The sequence below is a fragment of the Phyllostomus discolor genome, chromosome 3, assembly GCF_004126475.2.
Source record: "Phyllostomus discolor isolate MPI-MPIP mPhyDis1 chromosome 3, mPhyDis1.pri.v3, whole genome shotgun sequence".
Taxonomy (NCBI): domain Eukaryota; kingdom Metazoa; phylum Chordata; class Mammalia; order Chiroptera; family Phyllostomidae; genus Phyllostomus; species Phyllostomus discolor.
Window position 1 is genome coordinate 66944358 of NC_040905.2, and position 16128 is coordinate 66960485.

A 16128-nucleotide genomic window follows, 5' to 3' on the forward strand; every position below is an offset into this window, starting at 1 on the left:
TCCATGGGTCAGAGAGGGCACCTAAAAAATGACGCTGACTTCACTGCTGTTCCTCATCTTTCTGGTTTTCTATTAGAACTCCGTATTAGTTTAGTGTAGTTGTAAGCCAAAAGGCAAATGAGTTCTCATCATATAAATCAGTCTCCTGGAACAATGAGGACTGGGAAGAAGTGTGAAAAGTGGATCTGGAGGTCAGACAAAAGATATGTAGCACAGCCAATGGTTGCAGGTTATAGAACCTAGGCTGCCTCAGGGCAAAAGTGAAAATATGAAGAATGTTGGTGAACAGATTGTAGAATCACAAGATCTCAGGTTCTGAAAGGGTCAAACAAAAAATGGGGGAATTATATTCAAAGAGATATAATCAAAATGCCAAAAGTCATATCAAAATAATATAGTAAAATACATTTATTTCCATTAATGAAAAGGAAGATAGATCTAAACACACCATATCAATAATTATAATAAATGTGAGTACTCTAAAAACTCAGATTAAAAAACAGGTTAACAAAACTGAAGACAGAGAAAAACCATATTATATGCTGGCTACAAAGTCACTTTAAACATAAAGACACACATATTCGAAAAATAAAATATCAAAGGACAGACACAGATAACATATGTTCAGTTTTAAGTTATTTGGATTGCTGCCATAATGTAAACATCATCTACAACTTCAAAATCTTACTGGAGAGGAAGAAGCATAATTTAAAATAATTACCTTCTGATCATTTACTGTTTTGGAATATGTACAACCAGCAAAGCAAGGAGAAAAATATCCAATATTATCTCTTCCACACACAGGTGAATAAAATGTCGAGCATTTACAGGCAGAATTGCAAGGAGCTGTCAGGTCTCCCAACTTCCCTGTCCTATATTAAAAAAAAAAGACATTGAATGCAATTATAATGCCTTTATAGTATATTTATTAATGTACAAATCAAGATATCAGTGAGGTTCACAAAATATTATTAAAATAAATTAACAGCTTTATTAAGGTATAATGAGTATACAATAGACTATATATGTTTAAAGTTTATAATTTGAAATTTTGATACATGCATACACTTGTGAAATTATCATCACAATCATGTTAACAAGCATAATCATCACCCCAGAAAGCTTCTTCATGCTCCTTTGTAATTCCTCCACCCCCTGACATCTGATGATCTACTTTCTGTCACCATTCATTAGTTTGGATTTCATAGCTTTTAGTGAAATGGAATAATACATAATGCACCCTTTCTTTATCTGGTTATTTTCATGCAGCTGATCTTCATGTGGTCTTTGTATGGTCATGTGCTTCCATACTCTTGAGTAAAGATTAAGGAGAAGAACATCTGGATAATCTGGTAGGTTCATGTAACCTTTTAAGAAACTGTCAGTTTTCCATAGGGGTTGTGTTATTACACACTTCACCAGTAGTGTGTGAGAGTTTCAGTTGTTTCCTGCATTCCTCATCAGTAGCTGGTATGGTCAGCCTTTTTAATTTTAGACATTCCAACAGGGATATAGTAACTTCATATTGTGATTTTTAATATGAATTTCCCTAATGACTAAAGATGTTGAGCATCTTTTTCATAATTATCATTAAGTATTTCCTTTTCTTTATATGAATGCTAATATTTTTATTGTAAATTCCCAGTTGTTTGTAAGTAGTACCTAGAATTACTATAGGTTCCTGTATACTGATCTTTTCTTTGACAATATTAATTTTTTTCCTGATCCTGTTCTTAACAGTACTATTTTAATATTAATTTCTGCCAATTTATTGATAGATAGGAACACCATAGATTCTTTTATGTTGATCTTATATCCTGCAAACTAGCCAAACTTGGTTTATTAGTTATAATGGTGTTTTGATTTTCTGTGTAGATAACTGTGTTGTTCTTCAAATAAACGCAGGTATACTTCCACTTTTTCTACCTGGATGCCTTTTATTTATTTTTCTTACAGTAATGGCTAACGCCTCCAGTACAATGTTAATATAGGTCATCAAAGCAAACATCTTTATTGCATTCCTGGTCATTCAGTGGCTCATCTTTTTTTAGTCTGCTCAGCTTGCTATAACAAAATATAATCAACTGGGTGGCTTAAACAACAGGCATTATTTCTCACAGTTCTGGAAGCTAAGTCCAAGCTCAAGGCACAGACAGCTTCAGTGTCTGGTGTGGGCTTTCATCCTGGATTGAAGACCACCAACTTCTCCATGTATCCTCACAGGACTAATAGATGGAAGGCTTTGGGTTCTTCCTCCCTTCTAAGGTCACTAATTCCATCATCATGGTGTCCAACTTCATCATCTCATCTAAACCTAATTATCTCCTATAGGTGCCACCTCTTAATACTATTGATTGGGGGTTGGGGCTCCAACATACAAATTTTCTGAGAGGAGGACAAACAAACATTCAGTACATAATAATCACTAAGTGTGATGTCAGTTTTATATTTTCATAGATTCTCTCCCATTCCTAGTTTCCTAGATTACCAAGAATAAATATTGCATTTAAGAAGTGCTTTTTTTCATTGATTATGATAATATATATTCATTTTCATTTTTAGTTTATGGATATGGTAGATTATATTGATTTTCAAATATTAAACTAGCCTTGCATCTCTGTGATAAATCTTCCTTGGTCATAATTTATTTTCCTTTTACTATATTATTGGGTTTAATTTATTAAGATTTTACTAAGAATTTTGTTTTGAATTAATGATCATGAATGATATAGGTCTCTATTTTTTTCTTACAATGTCTTTGTCTAGTTTGATATCATGATAAAAAAGTCTCATAGAATGAGTTAGAAATTATCCAGGCTGACAGCAACCAGAGAGGAGAGTGGAGGAAATTTCAGGAGAATTTCATGGGAAAAGGGGAAGGGTCTACAGGAACAAGTATAAAGGACACATAGACAAAAAGTAGGGGGGTGGAAATGGGAGGGAGGTGGGGAGGGCTAGGGGGTGGGCTGGGATGGGAGTAAAGGCAGAAAACTGCACTTGAACAAATATTAAAATTAAAAAAAGAAATTATCCATTTCTTTTCCATTTTCTTGAAGAATTTTTGTAAAATCAGATATTTTAAAAATGTTTTGTAGCATTCCCCAGGGAAGTCATTTAGGCCTGTACTTGTTTTTGTTTTGGTTTGTCACAAAGTTTTTAGCTACAAATTTATTTCCTAAATATATAAATTATCTATTACTTTTTGAGTGAGTTTATAGCTTTTAAAAGATTTATCCATTTCATGAAATTTTTCAAATTTATAGAAATAAACTTGTTCATGCTATTATCTTATACTTTTAATAGTGGTAGAGCCCTGACTCCTGTAGCTCAGTGGATTGAGTGCCAGCCTGTGAACCAGAGGGTCACTGGTTCAATTCCCAGTCTAAGAGCACATGCCTGGGTTGCAGGACAGGTCCCCAGTAGGGGGCACCTGAGAGACAACCACACATTGCTGTTTCTCTCCCTCTCTCCCTCCTTTCCCCTCTCTCTAGTAATAAATAAATGAAATCTAAAAAAATATACTGGTAGAATCTGCACTAACATCACATCAGATTTCTAACTCTGATAGTAGCAATTTTCTCCTCTAGAAGTTTAGCAATTTTATCAATCTTCTCAAAATATCACCTGTGCTTTTTTTGATTTTTCCATTGTTTTTCTTATCTCAACTTCATTGATTTCTGTTCCAATCTCAATTGCATTTCTTCTACTTCCTGTGGGGTCAATCTGCTTTAGTGTTTCCAGTTACTTAAGGTAGAAGCAAATATCACTGGTTTAACACTATTTTTCTTTTTTTAATACAGGCTTTTAATGCTATACATTATCCCATAAACACTACTTGAGCAGAACTCCACAAATTTTATTATGTGTTTTCATTTTTATTCATTTCAAAAGACTGCCCAATTCCCTTTTTGAAAAATTCTTTTATCCACAGGTTAGTTAGAAGTCTGTTATTCATTTTCCAAATATTTAAGTTTTTCCAGAAATCTTTTTTATTGATTTGTTTCTAATTTAATTTCCCATGGTTAGAAATTTAATTCTGTTGTATGATTTGATCCTTTTGATTTATTGAGACTTGTTTTGCAGAATGCAATCTACTTTGCTAAGTGTTTCATCACTTGAAAAGAATGTATATTTTGCTCTGTTAGATGAAAAAGTTAGATTAAAAGTCTACAAATGTCAATTTCATCCAGTTGGCAGTGTTATTCAAATCTTTTGTGTCATCACTGGTTAATTTTGGACTACTTGCATTAATTATTAAGAAAAATCAAGTTGGAGGTTCTCTGCCTTATTGGGATATTACACCCATTTATATTTAATGTGATTAACAGTATGACTGGGTTTGAATCTATCCTCTTTTTATTCATTTTCTCTCTTCTTTGTTCTTTTTCCTATTTTCTGCTTAATTGCAGATTAAACAGATATTTTTGTGAAATGCTATGTTAACTCTCATGAGGGCTTATCAACTCTGATTCACTTTTATTTTAGTGATTGCTTTAAAATTTACTCTATACATCTTTAACTTCGTGTACCAACACATATTATAGCAGTTCATGTTAACTCATATTACATGTTAAATATCTTTCAAAATTAACATAAAGTGATTTAAATAAGAAAAAATATTTACTATACAGTAATCACTCCTTTTGTTTTTCTTTGCTTTGTGTAGTTCATATTTCCACCTAGTATTATTTTATTTCAAGCAGAAAGACTTCCTTTAGCACTTCAATATCATATATATCATGTACATTTTTATGTCTAAAATTATTTCTCTATTTTTGTAGATATTCTAGCTCAATATAGAGTTATAGGTTGACTTCTTTTCAGTACTTTAAATTATTATTTAACTGTCTTTTTACCTATATTGTTTCTGATGTAAAAATCTATGTTAGCCTTATATTTGGCCCTATGTATACAAAGCATTTTGTTCACCTCTTGCTGCTTTTAAGATTTTTCTCTTTACACTTATTTTGAGCAACTTGATTATTATGAACCATGGTGTAATATTCTTCTTGTTTCTTATAGTGAAGGTTTGCTGAGGTTTTTAAAAGAAAATCTGTAGATGTATAGTTTATATGAAATTTTTAAATTCTGGACATAGCTTCTTTAGATATTTTCTTTCCCCAAACCCCTTTTTTTGGGAGCTCCAACTAAATATATAGTTGTCCACCTGAAGACATCCAACTCGCTGATGCTCTGTTCATTTTTATTAATTCTCTTTTGTCTTTGTGTTCCTTCTTGGGAGGGTTTTATTTCTATTGATTTCATATTCACTAATCATCTGCAATGTATAATTTTGTAGTATTCGGGGTATTTTTCTCACACATCCTAATTTTCATTTCTATATGCACAATTTCAGTTTTAAAAAATATTTCTACTTAACTTGTTAATGTGAGATTTTCCCATTATCTTTTTGTTATTGACTATAGCTTGATTTCACTGGGGTAGAAAGCACATTCTATAGTTTCAGTTCTTCTGTTCAACCTTCAAGGTTTGTTTTGTGTTCTTAAATATGATCTATATGTTTTGCTGAATTTTCCATTTGTACTCAGAAAGAATACTTTTTCTGCTGTTATTTACTGGAGAATTCCATAGACACAATTAGTTTGAGTTGGTTGAGTTGGTTGGCTGTGTTATTTAGTATTTCTTTATTCTCTCTTGAGAGGGTAGTGATCAAGCTTCAAGCATATTTCTGGATCTGCCTTCTGCTCCTTCCAAGTTGTGCTAGCTTTTCTTTCTTATATTTTGAGGCTCTGTTGTTAGCTGTGTACTTAAGTAGAGGTGCTTGTTCTTCTTGGTAAATTGACCAATTGACATTTTGCAATGTCTCTTCATCCCTGAGATTTTCTTGATTCTGAAGTCTGATATCAATATACTCCTTCTGGCTTTCTTTCATTTACTGTTTGAATAACTTTTATTATCTTTTATAGTTTTCAACTATATATGCCATTGTTTGTTGTAGGTTTCATACAGACTACATTTACTTGGGGTTTAATCTTTTTATCCAATCTGAAATTGCTGCCTTCAAATAAGTAGGTTTAGGCTAGGGATGAATGAATATTTTCTGTATAAGGCCAGATAGTAAATATTTTAAGCTTTACAAAACTTGTACTGTCTGTTGTATATTCTTCATCCTTTTATGATTAATAAACTTCACTTTTTAGATCAGAATAATTGAGCATATAGAGTTACCATATTCTTCTCCTATACACAATTTCACCTATTATTAATATGTTGCTTTAGTATGGTACAGTTTTAAAAAATTGATGAATGAATAGTTTTTCCTTTTCCTGATTCCAATAGTCATGTAGTTGGAATCATACGTTATTTAGGCCTTCGTACAGACTTCTTTCACTTATCAATATGTATTTTTAAGGTTTCTCCATGTCATTCCATAGCTTGAGAGCTCATTTCTTTTTATCACTGTATAATATCCCATATATGAATGTACTGTAGTTTATCCATTCACCTATTAAAGGGTGTGTTGACTGCTTTCAGTTTTTGGCAATTATGAATGAAGCTGCTATAAAAACTTGTTAGCAGGGTTTTGTGTGAACATACCCTTTCATCTCATTTGGGTAGATGACAAATAGCAAGACTATGGTTAGCTTTGTAAGAAACTGCCAAAGTCACTTACCATTATATATCTCCAATAGCAGTAAATGAGAGTACTTGTTGCTCTACATAGTCACTGGCATTTTCTTTTATCAGTTTTTTACCATTTTAGCCATTCTAATAGATAATGTTATGGTATCTATAGTTTTAATTTGAAACCTCCTAATGTCATATGATACTGGGCCTATTTTCATATTCTTATCACAATCTGTATATGTTCTTTAGCAAAGTGTCTGTTCAGACTTTTGCCATTCTTAGTTGGGTTATTTACTTGCAAATTAATGAGATTTAAAAGTTCTTTGAAAATTTTGGATATGTCCTCTATCAGATATACTTATATATTTTTCCAACTTGTAACTTATCTTTAATTCTATTCACTGTATCTTTCACAGAGAAAGCTTTTAATTTTAATAAAGTCAAACGTATTTCTTTTTCTTTCATGCATCTTTCCTCTGGTGTTGTATTTAAAATGTCATCACCAAATCCAAGGTTATTTAGATTTGATCCTATGTTATTGTTGAGAAGTTTTACAGTTTTGTGTTTTATATTTAGGTCTATGGTCCATTTTGGGTTAATTTTTTGTGAAAGGTGTAAATTCTGTATCTAGAGACTCTTCCTTCTTTTTTTTTTTTGCATGTAGATTTTCCATTACTTCAGCACCATTTCCTGAGAAGAATATCCTCATTCTGATCCAAATTGTTGACACAGGGGCCTCTTGAACTCACCACCTCCTGTGGAAAGCTATACATGGAGAAATTTTCTCTACAAGAAATCCAGGAACTAGCTGAGTGACTTTTATACATTGGGCAAATGAGAAAATATCCACATCGCCCACATTGAAATGGGTAGGAAAAGCTGAGACACACTCTCACTGTAAACCCTATCCTCAGCACAGAGTCTGTAATTGGGAAGGAGCTCCCAACTCCCATCTTCCTTCCTGAGCAGCACAGGGTTTGGAATTCACATCAAGTACACCAACTTTTAAGACTCACACCTGAGTAATGGGCCTCCTAACTACCAAGTTCTGAAAGCCAATAGGCCTTGTGTCCGGGAGACCCACAAGACTATAGTAAAGAAATAGTTCCTAACAGTCTCTCTGGGACTCACTCTGGCTACATACCCCAGAGCTCAGCATGGAAGTAACAGGAGAAAATAGCCAATCTCTCAGAATTTCCCTGAAAGAGACTTATTTGCATACTTTGAAAGATACTGCCTTCAAGTAAGGCTCCTAATTTAGCAGGCATCTAGGGGATGCTTGCAATCCTCCTGAGACCAAGAAAGTCATTAGACACCATCTCTGCCTTCTCTCTTCATTCTGCTCCAAATTGTCACTATCTCCCTAGAAGGAGCCTACACAGATGCAGGTACCCACAGCTTTTGCAGCTGCTAACCAAGGGATGGGCATTTAGAGGCCTGACTCTGATAGCCAAAGGGGCTTGCATTCATGAGTCCCATGGGGCTGGGAAACAAAGAAGTTGTTAAAAAGCACAGGAACAACCCCTACAGCTGTACACTTTGGCCCAACACAGAAGAAGCAAGCAAAAAGGCCCATCTTCCAGTTTCTCCATTGAAGGGTCCTAACTACATACTTCTCAATGCCTAAGGGTCCAGCTTCCAATTAACCTTCACCTACATGCTGACTGCAATACTCTCCTTTGGGACACTGATAGTTCTTGGAACATTCTCTACCACTGGGAGCCTCTAAAGACAAAGAAGGTGGCTTGCACAATCACAAAGGTCTGAGAGGCATCCAAGAGCTCTGGCTTGTCTGAATAATAAAATTAATCTAGTTATCACAATTATAAGTAAGGATATAGCTATGGATAAGGTCCATCTAGTTAAAATAGTTATTAAAATAAATAGAATTACAATAATTAGTGTTTACACTTGTATCAGGTAAAATATGTAAACTAACATCAAAAACAAAATATGGGGGTGGGGGAGTAAAAATGTAGAGCTCCAGTATGTATTTAAGGTTAACTTATTACCAACTTAAAATGAAACTCATATAAAAATAAGACATTTTATGTAAGCCTCATGGCAACCACAAAGCAAAAACCTAAATAAATATATAAGCAGGGGTGTCCAACCTGAGGCGCAACACAAAATCATAAATTTACTTAAAACATTATGAGATTCTTTGTGTGATTATGTGTCTCACTGTACCTAACGTGTGGCCCAAGACAACACTTCTTCCACTGTGGCCCAGAGACGCTAAAAGGTTAGACTCCCCTGAAAGGATAAGGAGAAGGGAGTCAAATTATGCCAATAAGAAAATAAGTCACAAAGGAAGAGCAAGAGAAGAACATAGGAACTACAAAATAGCCAGAAAATGATGAAATGGCAATATGTACATATCTATCAAGCATTAATGTAAACTTTAAATGTAAATGGGCAGAATTCCCTAATCAAAACACATAGAATACATGAGTATATTTTTACAAAACCAGCACCCATCTACATGCTGCATACAAGAGATTCACTTCCGGTGTAAGGACACACAAAGACTGGAAGTGAAAGGAGGAAAAAGATGCCCCTTGTAAACAGAAACCAGAAGAAAGTTCAGGTGGCTATACTTTTCTCAGGCAAAATTGACTTTCAGACAAAGACTGTAATGAGAAACAAGGAAAGTAATTTTATAACGAAAAGGGACCGATCCACAAAGAAAATATAACATTTGTAAATATTTATGCAGTCACCATAGGGGCACCTAAATACATAAAACAAATATTAACAGACCTTAAGAGATAAATAGCATTACAATAATACTAGAAAAATTCAATATTCCAATTTCAGCAATGAATAAAATTATGCATAAAAATTTATGAAGTCCATTTAAAAAAACTATTGAACTTAAACTTCGTTATGTTAAATGGACTTAACAACCATTTTTAAGACATTTCTCCCAACAACAGCAAAACATAAATCCTTCTCAAGTACACACGAAACACTCTCCAGGATAGATATTATGTTAGACCACCAAAGAAATCTAAATAAATTTAAGATTGGAATTGTATCAAACATCTTTTCCAGCCTCAATGGTATGAAATTAGAAATCAATTCATTATAAGAAAAATAAAAAATTCACAAATATATAAAAATTAAACAACATGCTACTGAACAACCAACGGGTGGAAGAAAAATTTTAAAAAAAATAAATTGAGATAAATAAAAATAGAAAACTAATGTACCAAAACCTATGAGATGTAGCAAAAGCAATTCTAAGACACAAGTTCATAGCAATAAGTGCTTACATTAAGAAGGAAGATCTCAGACAAACAACCAATCTTTACATCTCAAATAACTAGAAAAAGAACAAACTAAGCCTGAATTTAGTAGAAGGAAGGAAATAAAGACCAGAGTGAATATGAATGAAATAGAGACTTACATTTCACAAATCAGTAAAGATCAATAAAACTAAAAGCTGTTTTTCTGAAATAGTAGACAAAATAAACAAATCTTTAACTAGACTTGCCAATTAAAAAAAAAAGGGGGGAGGATGGCTGGGACTCAGCAAAGGAGAGGACGGGGGAAATGGGGACCTCTGTTAGAATGTCAACAATAAAAACAAAGTTCACGAAAGAAATTAAATGAACAAGGAGACTGATAACAAAAGATGAAGGTTATAAGAAACTATTATGCACAATTACATGTCATCAAATTGTTTTTTCACGCTTGCTTTCATATTTTCATCTTTCCCTCTTTTTCTGCCTTCTTGGGTTTTAATGGAGTATTTCATAGAATTCCACCCATTTTTTTTCCTCTGTTAGCACAGCAATCATACTTAAAAAATAGCTGAGTGGTTTCCCTAGAGTTCCCATTATACATTTAGAAGTAAGAAATCCATTTTCAAAGAATGCTGTTCTACTTCATGGGCACTGCAGGTGCCCCAGAGCATTCCCAACTCCTCCCTCCCTTCTACCAGGCGGCTGTTGCTCATTTCACTGTCCATAAACTACCATCACTAAACACCTTATTGCTATTTTTATTTTTGAACAAAGAGTTATCTATTATACCAAATAAAAATAAGAATAACAAAACATTGTATTTTATCTTCATGTATCTCTAATGTTCTATATTTCTTTGCCTTTTATTCCTTTATGTGGATCCAAATTTCTGACTTACATCTTTTTTTTTTCTGAAGAACTTCTTTAAACATTTCTTGCATGGCAGTTTTTCTGGTGACAATTCCCTTATTTTTTGTTTGCCTAAGAATATTTTTATTTCTCCTTCATTTTTGAAAAACAGTTTCATTGCATAGAGCATCCTAGGTTGAGGGGATTTCCCCCACTCAATGTTTAATAATTTTATTCCACTTTCTTCTTGCTCGCATGATTTGTAAAGTCTGTTATAAATTGTCTTCGATCCTCTATAGGCAAGTTTTTATTTCTTCTGTCTTCTTTCATGACTCTGCCTTTGTTTTTTAATTGTGCAGATTACATATTATATGCCTAGGTATAGATTATTTTGATATTTATACTTTTTGGTGTTTCCTAATCTTCCAGGATTTGTGGCCTGGTATTTGTCATTATTTTTGGAACATTCTCAGCCATTATTCACTTATTCCTTCTGTTCCTTTTTTTCCTTCTTCTTCTGGTGTTTCCTTTACACATTTGTTAAACCCTTGAAATTGCTGCATAGTTCTTGAATATTCTGTTTTGGCTTTTTAAATTCTTTTGTTCTCTTTTTCAGTTTGAGAAGTTTCTATTGACATATCTTCAGAGTCACTATAATCTTCCCAATCCTGTCCAGTCTGCTGATGAGCCCAAGGAAGGAACTCTTCATTCCTGTTATAGTATTTTGTATTTTTGCTTTCTAGAATTTACTTTGATTTTTTTTCTTAGAGCTTCCATTTCTCTGCTTACTTTTTCTATCAGGGCCCATAGCATATTAATCATAGTTATGTTCACAGTCTCATCATTCCAAAAATACCTGCCATATCTGACTTGATTCTGATACCTCTTTTGTCTTTTCAGCCTGTGCTTTTTCTTGCCTCTTAGAATGTCTTGTAATGTTCTAATGAGTGTATCAGGTAATAAGAAATCAGGCAGATAGGCCTTTTTGTAAGGTTTTTTGATTATCTGTCTAGGAATTAGGCTGTGATTAAAGTTTGTTGTAACTGTAGGTATCAGAGGCCTCAACTTCCTGTGGTATCCCCATTTTGTCTTCACTGGCGTCTTTGGGTTTCCTTAGAAACTCTTTATTGAATAGAGTGTGTCTTGTAGCTCTTTCGGTTGTAATTACCTGTCATTATACAATATATGTTGATGTGGTAGTATTGTAGGGAGGAAGTATTCTATACTTTCATGATTAAATCTTATGTTAGATCTCAGGTTTTTTCATTGGCTTGAGTCTCTAGACTGTGGCCTTCATAAGTTTTGCTTAAGTTTTCTTTTTTTTTTTTTCTTTCCCTCGTATGAGACAGGAAGGTTAGAGAAAGACCCACTTGTCTAATTGCCCTCTGTTCTAAAGTTTGGTACAGGAAACTCTGATTGTTTCCCTAAAAAGCAGGGTTTTATTACAGGGAGCAGACTTCTCTTGGGCATATTTCAAAATGGTTACCTTCCCTCTCCCCCAATCCAAAACACAGGAGGATTTTTCTTCTTGTGAGAACCTGGTCAGGGCACCTAAATATAAGAGCCCTTAAAGTGGAGAGGGTTTTTTCCTAAGACTACATGTCCAAGAGTTATTAACTCTCCACTTAGTCCAAGCTCCACATCCAAAAAAATTCAAATACTGTCTAATGTTCAGCACTGACACCTTCTGCTCCCAGTAAATTGCAATGGTCTCTATTGATCTATCTTTCCAGTTTGGGGGGCAGCAGTTTGCCCTGTGGTCTCAAGTCTCTGGAGAATCTAAGGACACTTATTAATCTGTAATTTGTTCAATTTTTTTTCTTGCTGTGAGAAGTAACAATTTATATGCTCTTTGCTTATCAGAGTACAAACTAGAAGTGCTTTCTTTACTGTTTTTCACAACCCATACTAATATTAAAACCACTCTTTAGCTTGCAGACCATACAAAAACAGGCAGCAGTATAGGTAAACAGGCCAGTATAGATACATATAGTGCAACTATATACACACCTAATACACATACACATAGTTCACCCTTGAACAACACAAGGTTGGGTGGTTAGAAGCTCCAACCCACACACAGTTGAAAATCTATGTATAACTTAAGTTGACCCATTGTATATGGGCATTCCCAAATGTGGGTCAAAAATACTATTTTCCATTCATGGGTGGGAATCTGCAGATGTGAAACCCAGGGACACAGAGTGCTGACTCTGTTATTTATTGAGAAAAACATACAGTCAGTCAACTCACGAGTTCAAACCCATGCTATTCAATATCTGGATCCCCTGTGGATCTGTTCTATTGTCTGTTTTGTCCCATAGCTTTTTGGCCATGTCCTTGGCTTGCCTGATAATTTTTTTTTCATGCAAATCTTTGCCTAAGCCAGTTTACAGCTCTGTGTATCATCTTTTGTTCAGAATGCAGGATGTCTCCTGCTGCTAGATAGAGTGCTGGCTGATCACATCAACCCAACTAAAGACAGAATTAACTCCTGGATAGGCAATAGTGCTTTAGGAAGGACCTCACTCTAGTTCTTAGCCTTTCAAATATATCGAGAACTTATGCTCACCCAAGTTCCTCTCCCTAGTACCTTCTAACCTCCCAGCACATTAACCTCTTATGTAAAGGCCATCATAATACTACTGAACATTTTCTCTGCTTTTACAAAACTCTGCTTGATTTTGGCCTCTTAGCTTCCTAATTCAGCAAATGTATTGAGTGAAAACCCAACAGACTATCATCTCATTTGCCCACCTCTTTCTTTGATATTATATCCCACCCCATTCTCTAATTTTTCTCATAGATCTGTCAAAAATTTATATTGGTTCCTTCTCATCTTACTAGTGCTTTTTCCCCAAATCTTTTGTCCAGACTCTCAGTTTCTTGCCAATGTGCAGAATTAGCAAATATCCTCAGTTGGCCAGCAGGGAGGGGGTGGGCAACAGAAAGAAGCAACAGAAAGTTGCTTCTCCTCTCAAAAGTGTGCCTTTCTCAGAACTTTGGCTTTTAAATTCCTAGTTATCTGAGCAGTTTTTAAACAAATCTTTTAAAACTCGATTCGGCTTCTCTACTTATTCTCAGTGGGAGTGTTGATCTTCCATAAGTTACTACATTGTAGCTGGAAGTGCGATTTCTTTACTTGTTTTACTTGCTCAGTCTGTTGGTGTCCAATTCCAGTTCTGTTCCCGTGTATTTAATGTCAGTCTCTACCCAGTTCTTTGAATTTCGCATTTTTAGCTTAAAGGAGACATTACTCATGCATACTTTCACATGTACTTCCGTTCCATTTGATGTCTTTAAGAAAGCAGACATACCAGTTCAGGAACACAAAGTAAGACTCGCTTTGTACAGATAGTACCGTTTCCACGTTGCTAGCCACTTTCAGTACAGAGTTCTGCTTCTGGGTTCTAATCATTTCAAAGTGTTTTTTCTTTAGTGTTTTGTGAGTGCATAAGCAATCATATAGCAGGTATCATTATTATATTTCTGTCCTTAATATGAAAGATGAAACTGTGCTTTATATGTCTGTGTTCCATAATTCCAAAAAAGATAAAGATATAAAAGTTACTGGATAGTCATTAACTGACTAAGAAATTCATTGTAGAGTTTGGAAGTAAATATATAACATAAAATTCTATTTACCCGCCGTAATCTTCATTGATTCCAGCAAATGGTATGGGATTACAGTGTACAAAAATTGAAAACACAACCAGTACAAGTGATACAGCAGATGTAACAATTACAAATCTCATATAGCCTTTACAATACATATGTAACTTGGAAACAATGAGGCCTCCAAGAAACTCGCCAAGTGCAGCTGCTGGAATTAAAACAAGCCCTAAAAAAATGGAGAAGAGAAAACACAATTAAAAATAATCAACTAAAGATAGTACAGAAAATTCATACATTGATACAATCCCCTCTGCTCTAAACATATAGCAAACATAGGTTTAAATAAAAAGACAGAGAGAGAATTTAAAGCCATGATAAATAACCCAACAAACCTAAACCTGAGAATTAATACAAATTTGTGTGTGAGGCTGACACTATTGGCCTAATGGACTTTAGGGCAGAGCTATTAAATTTTGCTCTCATGTGGTAATGATATCTAAGGTAAACCCAAAACTTAATCCATGCAAACTAGAAGATGAGAATTGTTTTATTGAGAGCTAGTATTGGATAGCTGCCTGGATTAATGGTTTACAGCAAGAGGCATTCCCATAGTGACAAGAATACATGGAGATTCGTTACCAAGAATTAGACCAAGTCACCCATTGATTCTGTGAATGTACGTGCAATATCAACAACCTCACAACAAAGAAATGTAATTAGAAAATAATCAATCAGATGAAGATAGCAGTCTCCTCTGCCCCAAACATATAGAAATGGTAGATTTAAATAGGAAAATAGGAAGAGAAATATAAGGGAAAAACAAATAAAAATCTTATTAACACCAGATTAAATTTATGTCATAAAATTTTCTGACACACTTGTAAATAATTTTAGAATGCTTGGAAAGATTAATGACTGTAATTTTCATAAAATAAAAGTACAATAATAATAGAAAGTAATTAAAAATAAGAGCAGGTGGATTAAGGAAAGAACAAATAAGGAACCTAGATATTTAAAATTATAACTGTTAAAAAGAAAACTCAGATTCCAGACTACAGACATCTAAAAACTGAATTAATAAATTGGAAGAAGGCATTGTGTTATTCATCCAGTCTATACTTTTTAAAAAAGTGATATTGCTTCAGTAATCCTAACCATTCTATCATACTAATGTAACACCTTTAGAAAATGGAATATAGGTGTACGTATATAGAACCTCTAGCATTATCTTCAAATTTATTTTCCTTTAAACATAAAACAGTTCAAAAAATAAACTTTGTTTTAAAACACAGTGATGAAAGGATAAAAAGCTCCACAAAATGTTTTACAGCAGTTGTGAGAAATACAATGACAGGTGTAAAAGAAAAACAATATTTGAGAAGCTATAACTGAGAATGAGGATTGTTCTATGATTCACAAAATATTAGTCCTGGGAATAAAATTACACTTCAACTACTGAGGAGTACAAATTAAACAATTACATTTATCTCACACAAAAAATAAGCTAGGGAAATTCATAACATCAAGAATAAAGCAAAAAGTATAAGAGCTGCCCAAAAGCATGTTGCTTGCAAAATAATTTTAATTATAGCTAGTGCTTAAAAGATAAAATTAGTAACCTAGACCAAACAAATATGCACAGGCACACACATGCTCCTGAAAAGTAGGGGTAGTGAGCTGTCAGTGGGGAGTTAAAATTTCCTAAACCAAACAAGGGTAATGAATAAAAAATAAGACCATTGAGAGCAGAAAAGATAGTAAGGAATAAAAGAAGAAAAATAGAAGGGTAATAAGCAAATACAAATAAGTTAAAACTAATTAAAAT

At 33.8% G+C, this 16128-nt stretch overlaps 1 protein-coding gene across 1 annotated transcript in view; it reads right to left on the reverse strand.

Moving 5' to 3' along the window:
- Positions 1–16128, reverse strand: part of SLCO6A1 (solute carrier organic anion transporter family member 6A1) — a 74503-nt gene that overhangs the window by 23699 nt on the left and 34676 nt on the right. Inside the window, exons 8-9 of the mRNA XM_028509978.1 lie at positions 14334–14529; positions 722–872 (exon numbers count right to left, since the gene is read on the reverse strand). Coding sequence (XP_028365779.1) covers positions 722–872; positions 14334–14529 — 347 coding nt within the window. The remainder of the gene's footprint in view (positions 1–721; positions 873–14333; positions 14530–16128) is intronic.